We start from the raw sequence: 22,938 nt of genomic DNA on the forward strand, positions 1-22,938 counted from the left end.
CAAAAAACAGGCCAATTCCCTAAGAAGAAGATAAGAAAATAGCTTTGTTTATGTTCAAGTGTTCCTCTCAAAGGCCTGATTGAAAATACACCGACAATACTACATGAATAAGTTTGACCTCTTAACCCCCACCTGAACTGAGCGCATTTTCTCCAGTTTGGCTTTACCCAAGTCTAAGAGTTGCTTGACTGGAGCGCAATGGTCCAATGTAACATCTCATTTAAAAGCTAAGACCAACAAAACTGATCTAAACGGATCTTTTTCCTCGCGTTGTTGCAGCTTTTTACTTTCCCATCGCTTTTTTTTTTAAATCCCTTTATTTGCTGCTCTTTTGTGGCTTTTTTATTGCGTTTGTCACATTTTGCCACTTTTTCCATCGCTTTCTTGTCATTTTTTGTGGCTTTTTTGTTGCTTTTTTGTTGTGCTTTCATCCTTGTCTCGCCTTGTTGTGGCTATTTTGATGCTTTTTTTCCAAGAAGCTTTTAAGATTTGGATAAAACCAAACTGGAGAAAATGTGCTCAGTTCAGGTGGGGGTTAAGAGGTTAAGATAGCCAAAATGCAAAGAAGCCGCCACATGAGAACAAACTACAAAATATGATGAGGGTACTGGACACTTCCATCCAGCTCGGAGACGTAGTCCCACCAGCGTGTCCTGGGCCTTCCACGAGGCCTCTTCCCAATAGGACATGCCTGGAGGTCCGAGGGAGGCGACCAGGAGGCAGATTCGCTAGCCACCTCAGCTGGCTCCTTTCGACATAAAAAGGAGCAGTGACTCTACTCCGGGCTCCTCACCCTATCTCGAAGGGTGCAGCCATCCACCCTGCGAAGGAAACTCAATTCGGCCGCTTGTATCCGCGATCTTGTCCTTTCAGTCATTAACCAAATCTCCAGGTCCATAGTATCTCAAATAGAAGTAGATCCAAAACAGAGCAAACATTTATATTTCTATTCTATGTTGCAATAGATACAACACACTGCACTTTTATAAGAAAAAAGGTCTGCAATGCATTTAGTGCTCTGTTCTAGGGGTGAATTTTCAGCACTTACTGCGGTTCTCACGGGGCATTTGGAGGGAGAAAAAAAAAACATGGGATGTAGTGACACCTAGTGTTGCATAAGAGTCATTGCAGTTAGAAAATCTCAACGTTGTCACCAAATTATGAAGACCGTCCTGATGAAGAACTTTTTTTATACAAGATGAATAAATGTGTCCCTGCAAAAAGTACTGGCTAGTTTTGGTGATTTACATATATTTCTTTTTATTTATTTTTAATTTCACACCAACAATAATCTCATACACTTTACAGGTGCTCGGAAAATTAGAATATCGTTCAAAAGTTCATTTATTTCTGAAATTCAAAGCTTAAAATGTGAAATGAATATATGATATAGACTCACTACATGCAAAGTGACATATGTGAAAGCTTTCCTTTTTTATATATATATAATTTTGATGATTATGGCTTACAGTCCTTTTTCAAAATATTCAAATTTCTGAGATTTTTTATTTGAGGTTTGTACAGGCTGAGCCATAATAATCAAAATGATAACAAATAAAGGCTATACATATCTCACTTTGCATGTAATGAAAGTCAGTGACATATTAGTTTCACAGTTTAAATTGCATAACAGAAATGAATGCACTTTGTAACGACATTATAATTGTCCAAGCTTCACAGGTATATCAGAAGATTTATCATTTATCATCTTTTAAATTTCCCAAACACTTTCTCAAATCCGTCTTGATCCGCAACATGTCCATAGTAAGTGGAGAAATAAAAGGTCTGCTGACCCCTGTATGTCTTCAGTTTGAGTATTCTCTCGTTAGGGTCGTCTCCTGTATCCCCAATGGTCATGACGTCCGACACGGGGAAGAACAAGTCGCTGCGCTTCCCCCAGAAAGTCAAATGGGAAACTTTCAGCGTGGTCTGCGTGGGATCTAGATACATCATCCCCACCACTCTCCTGAGGAAGTGACTGGCAGTGTACAGCATAGCCCCCGCAAAAAGAGCTATTCCCGTGGAGTAGCCAACAAGGAAGAAAGCCACATCCCCCTGTAGGTAGTAGTAGTAAATCGGGGGTAAAATGACCACCGTGATGCCCGTCTGGAGAAGTTTGATTCTCGAAACCGCCCTCAGGAACTTGATATGTGGCAGGCTATAGATCATCGTGTACGACTGTGAAGAAAGAGTTGAGCATTTGACGCCTGTTGTGAGTTTAGTTGTTGATGGTACCATAAAGTTTTGCTGTGCAGATGTCTGACGCCGCGAAAGAGAATGGATACCACAGGACATCCATCCAGCCACGGGGCAGGGTACGCTGATGAACCGCGGAGCAAGGGATGACAGCGTCTTGAAGATGAGTGGCGTCATCTTGGGATACAGAACAGATTGGTTAATAAAGAAGGAAGTAGTAAATGTGGACATGCATTAGTATTTGCTCTCATTTTCAAGATAATCTGGTAAAATGAGGTAAAATAGAACATACAAAACATATCTAAATAACACTAACACATAGACACAAGCAACAGATACATTTTAATTCATCTGCTATGTCTCTGATCTTCTCCTGACATTAGTGTAAGGCTTTCATAGTCCTCCAAGTAGAGTAAAACATAAATAAATCTGAGCTATTTTGGTGCAGATATATCTGTTCAGTGTGAGGATAGGAAGGATTTACTCACCATGTGCATCAAAAACAAATCAAATTGTTAAATCACCAAACACACAAGGGCACTTCTCCTGCAGCAGCTGACATGCTTCTTCTCATTTTGACCCGGAAGCCCAATCGAAGCTGTTATTGTTTCGTTTTAGCGCCATCGTGTGGAGGGCGCTGTGTGAGAGTTATTTTTTTAATAAAATGCAATTAAAGGCAGGGTTTATTTTTGCACATCATTTTGCACAGGTTTGTCGGGGGTCCAGGAAAGATGGGGGTGTCTGTTACATTCACCGCAGTCAACAGTGCTGCTCAGGCCACAGCTCAGCAGTTTAACTTCTGCTTTTCCGGAGGGAACTCAGTGAACTGCACGAGCGAGTCGCGCCGTCAGCGAAACCCTGGCTCTACACTTTCAAGATTAGATATGGCGCCGATAACTTATCTCAGGAAGGCTTGAAGGAACAATCAAATGGGAGGCTAACATAACCACAGGCTTAACCGGAGTGAATTGCGTGACCGAGGCGACATGCTGCAGCTGGGGGATGAAGTGACCCTATACTCGGTCATCTTCGTGGTGGTGCTGCTCGGGACTCGGAGCGCGGTGTGGACCACTGCGCTCACTGTGTCCCTTTATGTCTTTGTGGCGGTGTTCCGGTTTCCTCAGGTGCCTGCTGATCGGGCCAAGCAGGTTCTGCACCCGGACAGGGGCGCTTATGGCGCGGGGAAGGTGTCAGCTATCGCGCATCGGGGCGGCGGGCACGACGCGCCAGAAAACACCCTCGCAGCGATCAGAGAGGTACATCTGAGGGGTCAGATGAGAAGCATCATGTAAAACCTCCTGTCCTTGATTCAGTGGTTATGAAATCTGATGCTGGAAATGGGCTAAAGTCAAATATATACGGTGCAATACCAATAAAGGCCATGTAGGGGTGCTAAGGTTTTAGTTTTAGTTGCACAACGTATTTTAGTGACAAATAAGAATGAATGAATGAATGAATGAATGAATGAATGAATGAATGAATGAATGAATGAATGAATGAATGAAATCATTTTTATTCGAGCAAATTAACAAACAACAAGCAAACCAACACGGTTTTCCCGATGTAAATGTTTCACACATATGTACATACGTAAATACATGGGATGCATAATCACTCATTTTCATGCTTGAATGGGAGAGAGATGATTGACAAAGTCTTAGCAAATATCATATTCAGAAAGTATTTGTTCACTTGCCTTGATTTAAGTGATCTCCCATACTTAATCCACAGGGTTTACTAATCTTTTCATTTAAAGTGTTTTGCTTGTGCGCAACTGGATAACGCAGCAGAGTCATTTGTGCATTTTTTACTCACATTCTTGCATATAAATGTCAGATTTGGGGCCCTGACACTTTAGGATGATTCAAATTTTGGATTAGGTCATCTGAAGAGGGACTACTTAAAGGTGTATTATGCAACTTTTATGTGGAAAACAGTTGATATTTGTGTGTATTTGACCTTGTTGTGACCCAGCGGCTTTATGAGTGGTCAGCATGTCACCTTTACTTTCCAGCGCAGTGGTCTTTAGGACTCTCCAGGATCAACTGTTCGGAAGGTTTCACAGCTGATGGACCTTCTCATCAGAAAACCTATAAAATAAGTGATCCTGGAGCTTTGTAGAGACCACAGTGATCAAAAGTAAAGGCGGCATGCTGACCACTCATACAGCCACTGGGTCATTACAAGGGCAGATACGCACAGATATCAACTTTTTTAAAGAAAAAATTACATAATGCACCTTTAAATACACCGCTGTCAAAGCCTTATTATTCTTCAGCTTGAACTTGCTATTTAACACTGGTCTTGATAAATGACCCTCTTAGTGTATAAATATGGGTTTCTAATGTAGGTTAAACAATAGGAGTGTTATTTTGCTCATTGTATAGTCATTAACATTTACATTTGAAGTGTCCACCAGAGTGTTTTTGTGTCTTTAATATGTCTGTCCAGGCCAGTAAGAATGGTGCTACAGGGGTGGAGTTGGATTTGGAGTTTTCAGCTGACGGAGTCCCGATCCTGCTGCACGATGATACTGTGGACCGGACCACCAATGGGTCAGGACCCCTCACCAAGAGCAGCTTCTCCAACTTAAGGAAGCTGGACGCAGCCGCAAAACACAGACTCAGGTGAATGAAGAGGAAAAACTGTAAAAAATGAAAACAAAAAACAAAAATAAACAAAACTCACTCTATCCTGCACCCACTCTGTTTGGTTTCTAGGAGTCAGTTTTCTGGAGAGAAGATCCCGACACTCGAGGAAGCAATTGAGGAATGCATCAGACTTCAGCTCATCATTTACTTTGATGTTAAAGGTCATCCAAATGAGGTGGGCATTGTGTTTTTCTCAAAACGCAGACGATAGCGTGACATTTTGCGCTCAGTAGGAGCGCACTTTGTGATCTTGCCACTCCAGACTTAGCGCATTTAAGTGGGTGGAGACACACATTTTCCTCCAACCAGATCGACTCCGCGTCCAGGAGAGTGGTTGTGTGGGAGTGGGGGGTGAACATGTGCTTTTGTTTTGCTTCACGTTCACGCCAAGCGCGGGCCGATCCGCGCCACAGTGGACTTTTTCTCTCGAGACGTGAACATCGTTTAGCTCACGATGGGGTAAATACAGTTTTAGTTTGACCTGTGAGAGCCTAAGGCTTAAGAAAGAACGCAAGACAGCGCAATGTAAACGAGGAAGTGAATGTCAGCCGTGTTTCCATCAGTGCAGTCACCTCCTCTTGTGACGCCCCCTCACAGGTGGCGGAGGCGAATGGCACATATAGCTCCGCCACTCGGAAAATAATTCGCCAAGAGCCTGCGCCCCTCCGTGCGCCGCCACAAGATCTGGCCCTCTATAGTTTAACTATCACTCTGTTGATTACAGACAAACTATAGTTTATCTGTAATCTACATAGCTGCCGGTAAATATTTTATCTATGAAATTCCAACTTGTCTTGTAGTCAAACCTGATCCAGCAACCATACAGTCTGTTTATTGTGCCTGAAGGGTTATTTGTCCTCAGTGTTGTATGATAAAGAGAAACACCAGTGGATAAGCCCGGTGTTGTTGTTGCAACTTAACAAATATTAACTGGATCTTTTAAAAACTAACAATGCACAAACACTAATATGAATGCTATTACCCACGATCCTCGTTGGACGGCTGGATTTCAGGCTTGTTATTTCAGTCTGTGGTATTTGAGTTCAAGACCCTTTGCGACACAGCTGACTCAAAGATAATAAACCCAAAACAAGTTACAAACATTTGATGGTTTCTCTTGTCTTTCACAGGCTGCTGCTGCTCTCAAAGCCTTGTACAAGAAGAACCCAGGTCTCTACAACAGCAGTATTGTGTGCAGCTTTGAGCCCAAAGTTATTTACAGGGTAAATGTGTTGTCAATGTAATTGTTAGAGAGGATGTGCTGCTCCTTAGCTCAAAAGACAAATGGCAGTTTTACATTAAATACAGTATGCAAAACATATGATGAAATATAACATGATATATTCATAGATACAATTTACTTAAAGGGAAAAAGTAATTTCACAACGCATGGTAAAATATTGATATCCACATTTTGAGACTATAAAAACATTTTAAAAAGCCAGTGTGAAAGTAAAACATTAGCATATTATTTCAGCCAATGTCCTGAATGTCTCTTATCTGTGGTATTTCCCCTGTCCCAGATGAGGCAGAGTGATCCTGAGGTGCTCACGGCTCTCACACACCGGCCCTGGAGCCTGAGTCACCTTGGGGATGGTGCGCCTCGCTTCACATCGCCATGGAAACACTCTTGGATGACTCTGCTGGACGTGGTTTTGGATTGGGCGCACCATCATTTGTTGTGGAGGTTCTGCGGCGTGTCAGCTTTCCTAATTCAGAAGAACTTTGTCTCGCAGTGAGTGACTGAGATGATAATTTTGCCTGTTATACACTTCTGTAGATTGCACGACTCAATAACTGTCTTTTGAGAGGCAACAGCACAGGCAAAACAAACTTAAGGGACAGACACACAGTATTCTGGACACTGGGGGAAATGAAATGCGGCCTTTGGATCACAAGCTGCAAAATGCTTTGTTTTGAATGTGTTTGTCTGTGTCTTTAGGGACTATGTGCACTACTGGGCCCAGAGAGGAGTGGAGGTGGTGGCCTGGACAGTCAACACTAAAGTAGAAAAGGAGTATTACCAAGAGCTTCTGCAGGTCAACTACATCACAGACAGCCTGGTGGAGGACTGCGACCCACACTACTGAGCACTGCAGCAACTTTCGTGAATAAAATGCACTTGTTTTTGTGGGCATTACAGTGTGTTTTCATACAGGGTCCCATTTTTACTCTAGTTATTGTGTAATTTCAACAAAGACATTTGTACTGTGTAGAAAGTAGCGAAAGCATGCATCAGTACTGTATGTTTCAACTCAGGACTGCAAGTTGTTATTTTACTCGAGTCTCCATCGACTCTTTATTGCCGGATTTAACAAATATACAACTGTGCGTCTCTTCTACATTTAGCTCAGTTTGTGTCTTTTGATCTTTGAATCCACTCACCTATACTCTAATAACATCCACAGTGCAAAAAGCTGTGGTAAAGAAAGCAATAATGGATTTTGTAAGGTAGTAAATAGATACTTGTATTAACTTTCAAAGATGCTTTTATGATTGTGCAGTTACTACATTATAATAAATATTATTGTGGACTCCAGGAAGGTTGTGGTGTCTCATGTTTCTTCATCAACAACCCTCAGGTGGCTTTGTGATTGTGACTCTTAAGTTATTAATAAGCCTGTTGGGCACACATTTTCTTTTGGCACCACGGCTGACCAACGTCGTACAGTTGAATGGGGGGTAATCTGGAAGTGCAATGTTGTATATCACTGGGATAAGCCTGTCTGAGCCGCAGTCGCTACAACTGTCCAACAAGTTACTAAAGACGCGCGCGCCTTCAACGGATCCACCTGTTCTTGATCACTTGTTTGCGTAAAACGGGCCCATATGTCGTAGACTGTGTGCGCTAGCTTAGATCATTTGACCTGCAATCCGTACCAGCAGCTCCTCTGATTGCCTTTTTCCCCTCAATGTAAACAGATTTATCGCGCGTTTGGTTCAGTGGGTGAAAGGTCCCACACAGGTTAAAGACCAATGAGACCGGAAGAGTGTCTGCAGGATTAGTGAAACAATAAGAAGCACGAGGAGTGATTTTTTTTCTTCTTTTTTTTTTTGCAATGCCGCATTAACATTGTTGGGCTGTGGTATAACTTTGTTCTCAGCTCAACATATAAAAGCTACTCTCATTGCGTAAATTATCTGGTCACCATTTTATGCTGAAAACAAACCGGAAGCGCACTGTGAAGTCACGGTGCCTTAACACAAATCCAAACGTGGTCGCGTTTCTCGCAGATGTCAATATTAAGTAGATCCTCGTCGGCCTGAAAACGGTGTTGTGGTCTGTCAATGCACAGCAGCAGTAGCGGAACGCGCATAGACCCCCGGCCTGGGCACGGAGTGTCCTGTCACACGGAGCTCATTACGCACAACTCGTCCTGCAGCATGTGGAGCCGCTGGAACTTTCTCCTTGGATGACCTCCACGACACTGGACTGTGAACTGTGACCGTGACTTCAGCGCCGTCGGACACCCGCTGGTTAAGAGGGTCTACTTAAATACGCCGCTGTCAAAGGATTAAGCCGCTGTTGTCAGTGTCTTGTGCAGGACGAGTGGGGGACACGTCTTTACGTCGGTTGGTTGCGTGTGCGTAGTGCTGAGGCGCAGCGAGCTGTGGACTGGGAGTTGTTGACAGCAGATAATAGCATTCTCTACGATTTCATCTCTGTGATAGGAATTAAATTTTCTATTTTGTCGGCGTTCACATGATGTACACAATCACCAGAGGTCCCAGCAAACTTGTTACACAACGAAGGACAGGTGAGTTAGCATTGCGCACGATGTTATCTAAATGCGTAATGATGCAACGTAACGTCATTTTGCTTGACTTTGAGGTTCTTGAATGAAATGCAATTTAACGAAATGCACGACACAATGAACTTAGTGTAACTTTGTCGTTCCAAAGGTCCCACACAGCAAGTTGAAAGTAAGTTCAGCGACTTGAAACTCAAGCCCACGTCTTGGCTGACCTCAGAGTAAGTAACGCACGGGTGTTTTGGTTTGGTAATGTCCTCTGTTTTGGAAATATTTGCGCCAACGGCTGCGTAAGAAGCGCCTGTTGTGCCAAAATACTACGCGTGTGTGCCCTGCTCCATAGTGTGATCAGGCATCGGTGACTTATGAACACGCGCGCAAGGAGCACGAGTTATTCTGCTAATATGATGAATTGTGTCCAATAGCTTCACCCCTCATGTGCTTTTTTTAAGTTGATCAAACAGAGTCTACTGAAAGAGACTTACAAACTTCATTTATCCTCAAGACAGTCTCAAGCGTTTGCCTCACAGGTTGACCTTAACTACAGCCACAAAAAAAAAAAAACTCTTGCATGGCCCATTGCCAACATTCCATGAAAAGCAACATTTACAAATAACATTAGGTTTTTCCACAGCTTTGCCGAACATTACTTTAATGTTGATGCAACTGTTTTTTTTTTTTACCGGCAGCTCTCCTCCTCCAAAGATTGTGTTTCATCGTCTCAATGGAAAGCGCTACAATGGAGCAGCCACACAGAAGACAGACGGTCCAGCTGAGGGCTTCACTCCTGCCCACGAGGAGAACGTCAGATTTGTGTACGAAGGTGAGGAAAACTGCACTCAGAGCTTTGGTACTTTCTGGTGCCTATGTCTCGAGCAACAGCACCTCAACAAATGGGTATGAGACTGTTGGATGGCCATCAAGAAGTCCATTTGATACTGTATAGTCTATGAGTAAAACAAGTAGGATATCGTAACAATTAAAATACAGTAAACGTAATTGGAAAATAAGCGGTTTGAATTTCAGTGGTGCAACCTGATTTCTTTTTAATAACAAACAATGCAAGAGGAAGCCACTCATTTAAAATGTTTGTTGATCCGAACTCATTCCTAACTTTACTAAATGATTTGTCGCATCACAATTCTTCACAGGGAAACGTTTACAGGCACATTTCACTATTTTCCAGGGTCACGGCCACAGAAATGCTAAAAAGCTAGACTGCAAGATCATGAAATTGATGCAAATGCTTTATAATTAGATGCATCTTGCTTTTTTCCATGTCCATGTTTAGAATTTTCTAAATGAGGTCAAAGCAAGTTTCATTCCATTACTAGAAAAAAAACAAATCAGGTATAGTGGCCTGAAGTAAAATAAACATTAGCTGTAAGTGTATTCCTTGTCGTGCATTCCCCCTTTAGTGTGGACGAGCATCTAGTACAGTGGTTTGAATCTATGGGATTTTACAATGTTATTCATTCACTGGGTCCTTATAGTCACATCATGGTTAAATGTTCAACAGGATGATTCACAAAGTGCCATACACATATTCAACAATTCAAAGCTGTGGTAGAAATGTAACTCCTTGCATGCATTAGCCTTTGCCTTTGCCAGTCGTCCTGCGCTGATGGATGAATGAGCTACAGTGTGAGAAGCAGCTTTCTTGGTTGGTCTTGGGCTGCTGCCAGTTCGGACCTGCACTGTGCCGTGACTGTCCTTTTGTGATTCTCAAGTTTAGTTGTATAAGAGTTATCTGGTTTTCTTACCCAATACCTAAACGCTCATTCAAATCGAAATAGAAAAGTAAACCGAGATGAACTTTTCCAGTCAGTGCCACAATCTTGCTATTTTGAGATAAAGCTGATAAACGCCTTCCTGTCGGTGTGCTCCATGAGTATTATTTGGAACTTTTTTTGTTTGTCTGAAACAATTTTGTCTTTGCGCAGCATGGCAGGAGGTGGAACAAAAACTGGAAAACGGTGCAGACGTGACAGAAAGCAAAGGCCCGATCCAGTACACTGAGAAGACCCCAAGTGCTGCAATGAAGAGTAAGTCCAAAGATTTGCTACTACAAAAGAGCACTGCACATTGTAAAAGATAATGCACTCATTGATTGTAACCTGGTGAACTTTGTCTACGAGTCTGATGAGTTTATTGACCGTGGTTAACTTTCATAGTAAAAGAAAGTTGAATGAATGATCAGCCGCAGGTTTTGGCTGCATCTGTGGCCATGGGGAAACTGCTGTAATACTTTAATATTTAACCAAGTCTGCCCACACCTGTCTACACCGGACCAGTGGCCTTCGGAGCAACTCATATCAGACTCAAGTCATTTAAGGATAAAGGGCACACACAGGGACACGTCTAGGGGGTGGCCAGTGGTAGCAAAGGCCACCCCATGGTGTCAGTAGGCAAGGCAACTTTCTTTATACCGCGCATTTCGTACATAAGGCAACAACTCAATGCGCCAGTAACATTCAATTCAACATGACTACAAATAATATATCATCAAACAGTATATGCGAGACACGTGCGACATATTCATGCACGTCTGTAAGATATTATGTGAAAAAGTGTTAAAGCAGTACTAAGTAACTAATGCCGCTAGAGGCCATAAGCACCACTGCAGGTGTCGTAGCATGTTATGTTTTTTTACTCCTTAATTGTCCGTGAGAGTAAATACTACGCTAAAAAGAAAATAGGCACGCACATCCAAAGGCAGTAAAACCTGCGAGCTGGATCCAAAATAAGAATACAGTGATAGAAACTAAGGGTCTGCACAGCAGTGATATGTGACATTTCGAAACATCACATACACTTGACCTAATGGTGTAAGAAACTACAAAAAAAAGGGGGAGGTGAAAGACCTCCCAATCATCCCATTAACACTTGTATTACCCCCAGAGGGACTATGGAAAGGATTTATTATGGTAAACAAGTTACTTAGTTCTGCTTTAAATTTTCAATCAAAAATGTTGCCAAAATCGTCTTAACAATAACAATAACAATAACAATGGCTTATACTTGTATTGCGCTTTATAAGCCTGTGTTATCAAGTTTTTCAAAGCGGTATACCGTAGTCAAAAAGTCTGGACATATACCCATCCAAGTACATAAATAATAGTAATTAGTATCAAATTAGTACCAACATCTGCTAATAAACAAAAAAAACAACTCTTAAGTCACTTTTCTACAGTGTACTTTCAAGGCGTTGCAACCTCAGAGCTATCAAAACAAAAAGATTAAAACCTAAATTCTTCCAAAACTGACATGTGTTGTAACTGCTGCTGTCGTTTCAGATTTTGTGCCGATTGACCTGGAGGACTGGTGGGCCCAGCGCTTCCTGGCTAACATTGCTAACCTGTCCTAAATGCACAAGAGCCCAGTGCAGAGTAGCCCAGAGTGAATGCTGCAGCGGTCTCCACCACATGGAGATGAGCAGCGTCTGTCTCCAGGCCGAATGTGGGAGTCTAATGTAGAGGATGAGGACACAGGAGACTGCAGCGCACTGCCTCCACTGAACTGACAGTCGACCGGAGGTGCTGCTCTCCTCCCTCAACTTGGATGATCTACTAACACGCCTCAGCTGTACGCATTTGTTTGCTGATCTTTTGAGTATTTTGACTAGAAAAAAGTAAAGTGTTTTTCAAGATTGTTTGTCTTTCCTTTACATTGATATTAATACATGCTTGCTTAAGCTTAAAAGCAGGGTACACACCATTTTTGTGAACATTTCATAAACATGACCTACAGTGTTTGTGTCGACACATGAGGTAATTATGGTTGAATATTATGTTGATAACTATTGCAATGTTAGTTTATTTGCACAATGACAGTTAGGCCCAAAGCGCTTTACAGTAAGGAACCAGTCACCCATTCACTCTCTCATTCATACACCAATGTATGCAAACACTGGAGGCAAGTAGGGTGAAATGTCTTGCCCAAGGACACAACGAGTGTGCATTTGCATTTAAAATAAAAAGTTTGTTTTACATACGAGCGATCGCTATGTCGTCACATCCGTTGGCCGTGGTAGGCATTTTACTTTTTCATATTAATATAATGATAAAAATGTTATTAAAATCCTATGATCGGCAAAAACAATGTTCATAAAGAGGGCATTGCTTCTCTTGCGCTGTAGCTGATCATTTTATAAAACTGAGTTAGAGGCCTGGATGCATCAGCTGTTGCCTACCATTCACCAAAACCTCCGGCGAAAATTGTAGAAGTAAACAATAACAGCGATCGCTCGTATTCAATGAGAATGAGCCTCACACTCAGGGTTGCCAGATCCTGCAAATAAAACCAGCTTTCTCCTACCTACACAATCCCAGCACCTGTCCCCAATCATGTCCTATTAAGTGCTAGTGTAGACTCCAGTAGTTAAAGCGCTGTAACTGAGCTCTGGAGGCTCTAGAAGTAAAATGAGAAATTGCATGTTCACAAATATCAAACCTTGAGCTTGGTTGAACTTGAAACAGATTTATTTTACAGAGGGTCAATAATATAAATATCACAAAAACATTCTTAGCTACAAATATTTAAAAAATATTTTATCAACATCATGAAGTAAAAATGTCCAAATTTATTAAAATGTCAATGTGGGGCTGAAGTCGTTTTTTTCTGCCTCACTTTGCCCTCGCCAACTGTCTTGGTCTTTTTGACCCGTCTGCGGCCGGGGGCAGATTGGCCCGGTTTGGCTGGTTTGGCTGTAGTGAAGGTGATGCACTGAGAGTCCAGGTAGTCGGCCAGCTTTGTGATACCAAGTCGTATCCCTGCGGCTTTTAGCTGCTGCTGGAACTGGGACAGGACCAGAGGCTTGTACTGGAGGATCTGGTTATAAAGACTCGAATCGGACAAAATGAAAGCCCGGACTGCCTGGAGCCGATCCTGCAGACGAGACGCTGACTGAGAGGCAGAGACGCCCCCGTCACTGTCCGAGTCCCCGTCAGACAACTGCACCAGCTCTGGGTTTGACCTGTGCAAACAAAGCACGATTTAACTAATTATATAGCCTCAGTATGTAATAGTTAGCATTTCTATCTCTAAGCCAGTGGTTCTGCTGTTTTTCTTACAGCGTCAACTTATACCTTTCAGATTCAGCAGTGGAGGATGTGTTGGAGCCCTGAGAGGCTGACAGTGGCTCGTCGTCCCGGGACGGTTTACTGGGCGAGGCTGTAGGGAGTTTGAACGTCGTTTGTGCACAGGGGGCAGGTCTGCAAGCTGCTGAACTGGAGACTTTGGCCTGGGATGTTTGACCAGCAGAGGGCGCCTCATCCTCAGAGTCCGATCTGATCAGCTGGTGGGTGTACTGGTGGATCTCCTTTAGTTTTACAATCATTTGGCGTTTTGGCAAAGGGCGAACCCCAAACCTACACACATACACAAAAAGACAGATTAACACGTGTGAATGAGACAGATGGAGGGGTAACAGAGCAGGCCCAGACAGATTAATCTGACTGTGGAAGAGGTGACTAGATTATAGATTGCCCACTGAATGATTAAAAGTCCATTACTGTGAATGTGAATTGTTACGTACTTGCTCAGCTTGTTCTTGAGGTCTGGCGTGTCCATGTCTGAGTAGTGAGGCATTGGAGTAATGGGAACCTGGGCCTGGCGCTTTTTGAAGTTTGATACTATACATAAAAGACACAATATTGTGATTTTAATTTTAATTATGACAGCACACTGTATGTTTGGTCAAATATCAAAACTGACTTTTCTGAGTTTTTCTTAAGTTAGTTTTATTTCATTCACGCTTGTCTGATGCATTTTCTGCCCTTTTCAGGAAAATGCTGATGTCATGAGTAGGGCTGGGTATTGTTACATTTTTTCGATACCAGTACTTACTAAAATATTTGTCGTCTAGAACCAAAAAGCAGAACAATAATGTGTGGAAGATCTGCAAATTTACAATATCGGGTTCATCTCCAATGTCAAGCAATGTGTGAAAAATGGGGAATAATTTGGGGGGAAAATGGGAGAAATTGTGACAAAAATATGGAAAGACTGTGTAAAAAAAAAAAGAGGGAAAATATCAAAATAAAAAATGGGAGAAAATTGTGAAAACAAGAAAAATTGAAGCAAAAAATAATTTATTTGAGCTGAAACAACCAAGTCACTTACTACTACTAATACTGTCTCTGGAGCAACAGCAAAAAAAAACTAAAGATAGATTTATTTTCCAGTTCCTGCTTTTGATACTTTAATTTTTTTGATACCAGTAGAACCTAACCGGGTTAACGGTACCCAGCCCTAGTCATGAGGATATGGTTATGTCAGCACTCTAATTGTCTCCACTGCGAAGCATGTTTGCTAATAGCTAGCCTAGAAGCTGTTTTTGCTAGCCTTCCTCTAGCCCAGACATGGGCAAACCCCGGCCCGCAAGATGATTCAATCCGGCTTGCGACTCGTAGAGCATAAATTCCTGAGTATGTCAAAAAAAAGGATGTTTCTAGCCCATTCCTGTGCAGTTATGATTTTTTTAAAGAAATGACCAGAATGCTCACTCCAGCTATGAGGGGGCTGCTTAAATAAAAATAAAAGGAAATAATTCCACACGTGTCCAGCAGAGGGCACTGACATAATGAGAGATCAGGATACAAACAACACATTGTAGCCATGTGGGGCTGCAATGTGTTTTTGTAGCCCCACATGGGGCTGAAATTCATTCAATCAATGAAAGCTAGATACAATCTTTCAACCTTAAACATAATGTTTCTAATATATGTACAAGCACTTACTTGGGGTCTTGTGTTTTGCTGCAGGTTTCAGTCTCTCAGAAAGAGGTGGGGTGGCATCTTTCTGGTCGTCTTCCTCCTCCCAGCTGTCCCAGATTTGGGAGTCCATGAGACTGTTGTTGTACTCTGGTTCAATTTCATCGGACGAGATAGCAGTCGCTGACTTTTTGTTTGGAGATACAACAGTCCTGGCATTAGTCCGTTGGTCTGGGAGCGTGGATGGAGGAGAGATCAGTGAAGTTGCTTGGAAATTGGGGCTATCCTTCTGCTGAAGAGATCCCTTGCTATCTTCAAGTTTTAGACTAAAGCAGGGGTTTTCAACACAGGCATCCAGACCCCACGAGTCGTTGAAAGCCATAGGAGGCTCATCCATAAAGCTTTGCCTAAAACTGGACTCTCCTCCTCCTGCCTCAAAATTATCATCATCATTATTTCCCAAACTTATCACCTCATTCTCCACTCTGGAACCTCTTTTGCAGTCTTCTGAAAGGCTATTTTTATTGTAAGACCTACTGCTGGCCTTGCTTTGGGATGAGGAACGCTCCGATAGGGGAGACAGATGGAAGCTCTGAACTTCTGCTTTCTCCGGACTTGGAGGGATCCTGTCCGTTTCATTTTGAGTTGCTGCCACCCTTTCTGCACTGAATGGCGAATCTGATAGTAGCTTAGTTATGTCCATCTGTACAGGTGTGCTGCTATAGGCCGGGATGGGGAGGGGCGTGTCCTGTTTGGAAGAATTCAGATGCGAGCGAGAGTGGCTTGCAAGGTGAGAATACTTGGAAGGACTTCTGGGAACCGCGAACCCGGAAGAGTCTAACTGTTTGTCCTTTGTAACGTCCAGAACGCCTCGTCTATCACTCGTCTTTGAGCTCGATGTTGACGGTTTTCTTGAAGAGGTTTTGTGCAACGAATCTTCAGCAGTGGAACGTTCAGGGCTGTGTGGAGGAGAGCGCAGCGAACCGTCGTGTTTCGGGAAGAGCCGAGTCCGACAAATGCTGCTTTTGGTTTGCGAGGAACTTGTGCGGACACTCTTCCCTGGCTGGACCGGCGTGGAGGGGATGAGCCAAGAGACCTCTGCAGAGCAATCCCCCTGACTTCCCTCATCATCTGAAAGTTGATCACGTAAATTAGGCATGTGATGTCCTTTAATGCCGGTGTAGCTCTTTGCGTTTTTTGGCGAAGGACTGTTTGAACTCTGCGTAAGATCGATGTTCATGTCATCACTGGAATCGGACAAAACTACCAGCTCAGGCTCTTTGCGTGTAGAGGATGTGTGAGGGGAAATCGGTTCAACTTGAGCATATTTTACACTTTTATTCTTTGACTTATTCAACATCTCATCACTTCCTTCACACCCTCCACAGTGAGTGACTTCATCGGGGGCCAATCCTGGAGACAGACCTGGGACGGGCAGGTTTCGCGAATTGGGCGGAGGGCTCGGAGACAGTTTATCGATCACACTCGCTGACGACTGAAGCAACATTCGGGCGGAGATTTCAGACGACGGTAGACGGGGCTGTAATCGCGAATTATTTCCTGGTAATGTGGACAGATCTTTTTCCTCAAACTCACCCCAGGGCTGAGAGAAAAGTCGATTGTAACTGCGGTCCAAACTGGAGTCGCTTTTAGTGTCATCTTTCTTTGTCGGACTCGTGAACACTTCAGGCACATCTGTATCGTTAACCTTTTCCTCCTCCGCACTCTCACCGTCTTCTCTCTTTCTCTGAGTGGCGGCAAACTCGTAGATTTCCACCAGTTCATCCTCGTTGACCCGCTCCTCTGGTATTTCTCTGTCCCCTAACCTAAGATCCCCTGGCTGTTCGCCCATCTCGTTACTGTTGTCAAAATGGTTATGGTCTGTCCCGTCGTCCTCTGTGTCCTCGTCGTTCCACATGGAGCGGAGTAGCTCAATGAAAGCCTCATCGGTTTGAGCGCCAGGATGCTGGTTGTGCTTGTCAGTCTCTTCCTGAAGTTGGCAAAAATCCTGAAGATCTTTCAAGTCAAACCTGGAGACAAAAGCTTTAAATTGGACATGCAAAATGACTGTATGGTCTTCATCTGCATAGAAACTGCATGCTGTATCCAGTTTAAAGGCTTTATACGAGATTTTGTGCAATAATTAAAACATTTTACTATATGTATAAGCAAAAGTAATGAAAAGTGTGGTACTTTCGAATGAAGCATTTTGTGGTGAGAAAAAAAACAAGCAAAAACATAACAGAAAGTGAAGTTAAACAATTCCCTTTGTGATGAAGTGATTAAAGTGAGACCTGGACGCCAGCTCGAGGACAAAAGGTTGAACTGAAGATGGAAAGGAGCAGTGAGCTGTGTAGAGGTATTGCAGCAGAGCGAACACAGCCTGTCCCGGGACATCATTCAGCAGCACCCTCTGAGCAGCAGGAACTCCCTCCTCCTGCACCCCAAAGCCACTTTCATGTATCTGAAAAGAGAAGCAGAAGGGGGTACGTTGAATTCTCATCATCGTTTCCACCAGCCCTACTCTACTCTACATATACAGTGGGGAAAAAAAGTATTTGGTCAGTTTCACATAGACATTCTATTGGATTTTGGCCAAATACTTTTTTTCCCCACTGTATATGTGATTACATTTCCCTAACTCTGTAGAATCTGGTGCTGTATCCATAGTTACCAGGGCGTATGGGTGTAGTTGTTCACTTTCTAATAAAAGTATAAATGAAAGGCCCGAGGGAAACGCCAGACAAAACGTTTGGGCGAAAGACAGTAAAAGTATTTGACTAAGAAACAGCCCAATGATGAGACAAACATGGGACATTTTAACCCCCGTCGTAAACCAAGCACATTTTCTCCAGTTCAGCTTTAGCCAAATCTTAAAGCTTCTAGACCTGAGAGCTCACGGCCTGTGGGCCAGTGAGTTGTAAGGTTTTTCGACACATTTTTCCACACGTCTACGTTGTTTTGTTGCAATTTCGTCAAATTTTCATTGCTTTTTTGAAGTGTTTTGGCAGAATTTCCTTTTTTCAGTGCAATGTAACAGATGACACAAAAACGCAACATCTATGAATACAATACGGCTGTTGTTCGATGTCAAATTGCTGTCATCCGATCATATTTTACTTTTTATATTTTTATTATTTATTTATTTTAATCTTCTTTCTGCATGCCTATAGAGTCTTATAGGTTTAAAGTTTTCATAGCTTATGTTGCTCTAAAGTCTGTGTTTTATGTTGCACAAGTGTACCGAGAAACATTCCTAGTTTGTGAACCTGTCCTCAAACAATGGCACTAAATACAATTCTGATTCTGAGCGAAAACCTTTAAGAAAACCCTTCAAAAACATGATGAAAACAAGACCCCAAAAAATAAGGAAAGAGTTTTGGCCTTAGCTTTCAAATGAGTAAAGAAGCTTTTAGATTGGAGGAAAAATGAAGAGCACAAAATGCGCTTGGTTACGATGCGGGTTAAAAGGTTAATTTCACCATCATCAGTAAAATATCAAAATTGGTGTTGGGAGTAGAATAATTCCTAATTCACTATTATGTGATTCTGGGAGATACCGTAATAATGTGGCCTCTGTAACATAAGTAATCGTTTACCATCTCTGCCAGCAGGGGGCAACGTGCGTACACCATGAATGAATGAGCAAAGTAGACCTCCCCACTGTCCACCTGTAGCTGCACATCGCTGAGCTGAGGGTTGTTAACCATGCTGCCCAAGTCTAGGGCCAGTTTAGACAGAAGCAACTAGAATGGAGAAGTACAGAAACAAAACAAAAACACATGACAACTACAAAAACTTCTGCATGTATACAGCATTTACATCATTTTCTTACCGAGTGCTGTTTGCCTCCCCGTTCCTCTCCCTTAGACGCTGTTCCTAATGGCTTTTTATGAATGTCGTCCAGTGTCTCGGGTAAAAAGCCGCTGACTCCAAGGTTAGGCTGCTCCTCTTCCTCTTCCAAAACAAAGCCACTCGAAGGTAAGTTCGCGGAGTGGCATGTGCCGCTTTGCTGCTCTGCAACACAGACACAACTGTTCGATTGTACTGCATCATTGTGCAGTTCAAATACAGCAAATACATTTTCCATAAATACAAAATTATGCCTTTTTCTGGTTGATTAATTAGGGTGGATTTAGGGTGCAAAATAGCTCTTGAACTTGCGACAAATGCTTATAATGTTATATCCAAGAATAATTCTTGGTATTCTTCACCTTTAGTTGGCTGTGTGGTAGAATAGCTGAACTGCGTCAGAGTCATTCCGTCTTCAGCCAAGTCCATGAGGTCTTTGAGAGCCTGGCTGCACCCCAGGAGCTGCTCTGTGCCCTGGCTAGAAGCAGCAGGTGAGGAGCGTCCTGTTTGGGAGGCAGTTGGGAGGATGGAGGATCTGGAGGCCGTTACAGGAGTTCCTAATTTCACAAGTTGCATTGTAGCGTCTGGATTGTCCCCACTTGCACAAGAGGGAACAATATTCTGAAATAGACAGAAAATCAAACAATGTAAGAGCAATTAGTTTGATTAAAATCAGTGAATCATTTTCTTACAGCTTTTGCTTCCTCAGGCACAATGAATTCTTCGAGTTCTGGAGAATAAAAATCTGTTGCACAAAAAACGGAGAGCAATGCGCTTTTCTGCCAAAGAGGGGCAGCATCTCTCCAGCCAGGCAAGCCAGAGGGGCTCCGAGTGGGAGTGGGAGGAGAAGGGGCGCGACTGTGCAGAAGGAGAGCAGAAACACGCTCCTGTATCCGGGCCAGAGCAACCCCAGTGTCTTGAACCAGGAGCAGTGGAGGAGGCCGAGGCATTCCACCTTTTTTCTTTTTACTGCGTCCTGCACCTACAGAATGAGACAACACGAAATGACATCTTTTCAACAGACACATTTAATTAATTAAAAAGGTATTACATGTTAATTAAGGTATACAATAAGGTATTATGCATTTGATCCATTTTTTCTCTGGAGCATTAGATTTATGGGAGAACCCAGAGGAAACCCACACAGACATGGGGCGAACGTCCAAACTCCACACAGAGAGAGAGCACTAACCACTGAATGTGTGAAGTCATCATTCACGTGCTTTTTAGCCTTTGCCAGCTAACTTCACATGAGTAGCTTGTTCATAAATTGATCATATAAGCTAACCTGCATTTGGTTTCCACTTCAGAGCAGGACTCCTGGACAGGTTTGGGGCAGTTGTCTCAATAATGATGTCTCTCACGGCTTGTGTCTCCCTCTCCTTCTCTCGCTCTTGTTCCAGCAATGATGAGGACAAAGCCATGGCCATCATGGTGTCTTCATCGAGATTCTTAACCTTCTTCCTGGATTTTTTACTGACTGGCATGCTTGACTTGGAACCTTTTCTTTTTTGGCTGCCACTCTGTGCACTGAAAGCATAGACAACACCATGACGTTTTACCCTATTATAATGCAGCTCCACTTGAGATTACATTACCTGGCTGTTGTGGTGCTTTGGGTCTCCTCAGTCTGCCTCTGCAGAGCCTGCAGCAGCACAGCAGGGGGGACACCCATATCGGAGGAACAACGCTTCAGATGGGACGACCGACTTTTTTGAGACTTGAAGCCCTTTCCACAAATGGGACATTCCAGCACTCCAGCAGGAGGCGGTGGAGGAGCAATGTGGTCTTCTTTCTCATCCAAACATCTGCAAGATGAGAGACAGACAGAGAGCAAGAAGAACAAGAAAAGATAAAAATGAAAGAAATCTGTTACGATTTGCTTTGAGCTGAATGTAGAAAATAACATCAAATATGTAGGAAAATCTGGGGCAAACGGAACAAAATCTGGAATGCTGCCCAAAGACACAGAGCAGAGATTTTCCAGTTCATTGTTATGATGCCAGATAAAATATAAATATAAAATGGAATAAAATAAGATAAATGAACTCATCTCAGGTTTGGAGGAACTATAGTCGGGGTTTGGTATTCGTTAAGTGCCGTCTACCATTCTACAATCCGTGAATTATCCTCCATTTCCCTCATGAGAATGACATACCTGTTTGTGTGCTGTGTGCGTCCCTCGGGTGTCATGTGTGATAGGTCTTTATTGCAGAGCTGACAAAAGAACAGCCCTTCGTCCTCCAGATCAACAAGGAGAGTCTCTCTGTCCAGCTCCTGCTGCAGACGCATTGCCAAAGCTTCATCGCTGTCCACGGGTTCCGGGCGCTCCACTTCCTGACACTCTGATTCATCCAGGCAAAAAAAAACAATATGCTCATGTTTTAAAAGGAACATGCACAACTAGGGTGACCGCATCTTTTGGTTGTACTGCACACAGTCATTTGAGCCTCTGTCGTATCAATATATAAGTTGTTCCACTTTTTCATGGGTATAGAAAAGTGACATTTGCTTTAAGAAAATAATATGTATGATATGACACTATTGGATGCTGGTTTCAGATAGTTTGTAGATAAACAGCAAATTAAAAAGATTGCAGGCCCTATGGCAGCTGCTGCATAGATGGCACTGTTCAGTCTTCAGTGTCGTGGGTTGAGAAACACAACATACCTTGCTGATAGGGGCAGTGGTTTTCCTGGTCTGTAGGTCGACTCTGGTCGCTTAACACCATTCTTTGTGGATCATCTCTTCTGAACTGCTGCATCTTGTGGAGAACCTTATCTTTTGCCCTTGTACCACTTTCGGCAGACACAGATGGGCCTGGGACAGCGCCTGTACCGACAGGGACAGCAGGGAAACTCTGAGACTCGGCGTTGTCATCTTTCTTGCTCTTGCTCTTGCTTTGACTGCTGGGCTGCTGTGTCGAGATCTTCTGCTGTTGTCGCGGATCCACTGTTTTTTTGCGATTCCTTCTGAGGAGTTTGGAGCAAAGGTCTGCAAAGTCCAGTTCTGAGTCATCCATATTTGTCTTTCCGTGTTAATGCCATACCGAGGGACCGCCTTCAGTAAAACTCATGTTTATTGTGTAGTTCGGTCACTGTTGTATCGTTAGCTAGGTCAACATACAACGCTATCACCACTGACACTAAAACAGTTATCTCTCGTGCTGGATTCACGATCCATGGTTGTTGTGCTACTTAACTGTACTAAGCTTAATGTAATAGTTTGAAACTTTAAAATCTGCAGCTAAAAAAAAAGACTCACCGGTCTTTGTTTTTATTACGAGAATCATGTTCAACTAAACCGCTCCATGTTTCTGTTCCGGGTCACGTGGATGCCAACCGATTACTTCCGGTCACATGACTAGGATGAGTTTACAGCTACTTTACAGTCATTGATCTATATAATACTCTATGATCCAGCGTCTTTTTGACAAATAAAAATGTTTAGATATATATTTTTTGTATACTTTTTATAAACATTTAAAACACAAATATTATAGGAACCCTAAACTTACATTTGTACCGATTGTGTAAAGGAGCGCCCGATAAACGTAGATAAGCCCTATATAAATCAGACCCGTATGACTACAACTAACATCTTCAGAAGTGACATTAACAAGGGTCTGACAAAAAACACTTTTTCACAAAGTATTGTCAGAGTCTGATTACACAAATCCTAATCAATGCGAGAAAAAAGCAAAGATTGTCAATCTACTCAGTTATTTCGAAAATAAAGCTACCTTCAATTAAAAATGAAAACTAACTTGCAATG

At 42.8% G+C, this 22,938-nt stretch overlaps 4 protein-coding genes across 4 annotated transcripts; 2 read left to right on the top strand and 2 right to left on the bottom strand.

Moving 5' to 3' along the window:
* Positions 1-1,704: 1,704 nt before the first annotated feature.
* tmem186 (transmembrane protein 186) lies at positions 1,705-2,729 on the bottom strand (the record flags this gene model as incomplete). The annotated part of the gene is made up of 2 exons (XM_079552917.1): positions 2,685-2,729; positions 1,705-2,373 (listed from the first exon to the last, which is right to left on the bottom strand). Exons 1-2 carry the CDS (start codon positions 2,691-2,693, stop codon positions 1,705-1,707), a joined length of 678 nt encoding a protein of 225 aa, XP_079409043.1. The 5' UTR covers positions 2,694-2,729.
* Positions 2,730-2,959: 230 nt separating this feature from the next.
* On the top strand, positions 2,960-7,259 carry gde1 (glycerophosphodiester phosphodiesterase 1). Its single transcript, XM_079553905.1, has 6 exons — positions 2,960-3,452; positions 4,648-4,823; positions 4,917-5,022; positions 5,978-6,070; positions 6,371-6,582; positions 6,790-7,259. Exons 1-6 carry the CDS (start codon positions 3,183-3,185, stop codon positions 6,935-6,937), a joined length of 1,005 nt encoding a protein of 334 aa, XP_079410031.1. The 5' UTR covers positions 2,960-3,182; the 3' UTR covers positions 6,938-7,259.
* A 756-nt stretch (positions 7,260-8,015) lies between these two features.
* On the top strand, positions 8,016-12,254 carry mcrip2 (MAPK regulated corepressor interacting protein 2). The gene is made up of 5 exons (XM_079553910.1): positions 8,016-8,605; positions 8,751-8,820; positions 9,289-9,422; positions 10,543-10,644; positions 11,896-12,254. Exons 1-5 carry the CDS (start codon positions 8,551-8,553, stop codon positions 11,964-11,966), a joined length of 432 nt encoding a protein of 143 aa, XP_079410036.1. The 5' UTR covers positions 8,016-8,550; the 3' UTR covers positions 11,967-12,254.
* Positions 12,255-12,856: 602 nt separating this feature from the next.
* Positions 12,857-22,186, bottom strand: slx4 (SLX4 structure-specific endonuclease subunit homolog; the record flags this gene model as incomplete). Its single annotated transcript, XM_079553882.1, has 13 exons — positions 12,857-13,574; positions 13,687-13,968; positions 14,136-14,232; positions 15,340-17,342; positions 17,607-17,776; positions 18,912-19,058; positions 19,148-19,329; positions 19,527-19,785; positions 19,857-20,146; positions 20,453-20,694; positions 20,763-20,972; positions 21,323-21,509; positions 21,835-22,186. The coding sequence occupies 13 exons, from the start codon at positions 22,184-22,186 to the stop codon at positions 13,193-13,195; spliced, it is 4,803 nt and encodes a 1,600-aa protein (XP_079410008.1). The 3' UTR covers positions 12,857-13,192.
* Between the last annotated feature and the right edge of the window lie 752 nt (positions 22,187-22,938).

Source organism: Gobius niger (assembly GCF_951799975.1).
Source record: "Gobius niger genome assembly, chromosome: 3".
In the NCBI taxonomy this organism is placed as follows: Eukaryota; Metazoa; Chordata; class Actinopteri; order Gobiiformes; family Gobiidae; genus Gobius; species Gobius niger.

Excerpts from the sequence above, each read along its gene's own strand:
- gde1 (XM_079553905.1), top strand. The coding sequence starts at position 3,183 with ATGCTGCAGCTGGGGGATGAAGTGACCCTATACTCGGTCATCTTCGTG. Across the intron at positions 3,453-4,647 it reads CCCTCGCAGCGATCAGAGAG|GCCAGTAAGAATGGTGCTAC; the intron begins GTACATCTGAGG and ends ATGTCTGTCCAG. Across the intron at positions 6,583-6,789 it reads CAGAAGAACTTTGTCTCGCA|GGACTATGTGCACTACTGGG; the intron begins GTGAGTGACTGA and ends CTGTGTCTTTAG.
- mcrip2 (XM_079553910.1), top strand. The coding sequence starts at position 8,551 with ATGATGTACACAATCACCAGAGGTCCCAGCAAACTTGTTACACAACGA. Across the intron at positions 8,606-8,750 it reads TGTTACACAACGAAGGACAG|GTCCCACACAGCAAGTTGAA; the intron begins GTGAGTTAGCAT and ends GTCGTTCCAAAG. Across the intron at positions 10,645-11,895 it reads CCCAAGTGCTGCAATGAAGA|ATTTTGTGCCGATTGACCTG; the intron begins GTAAGTCCAAAG and ends CTGTCGTTTCAG.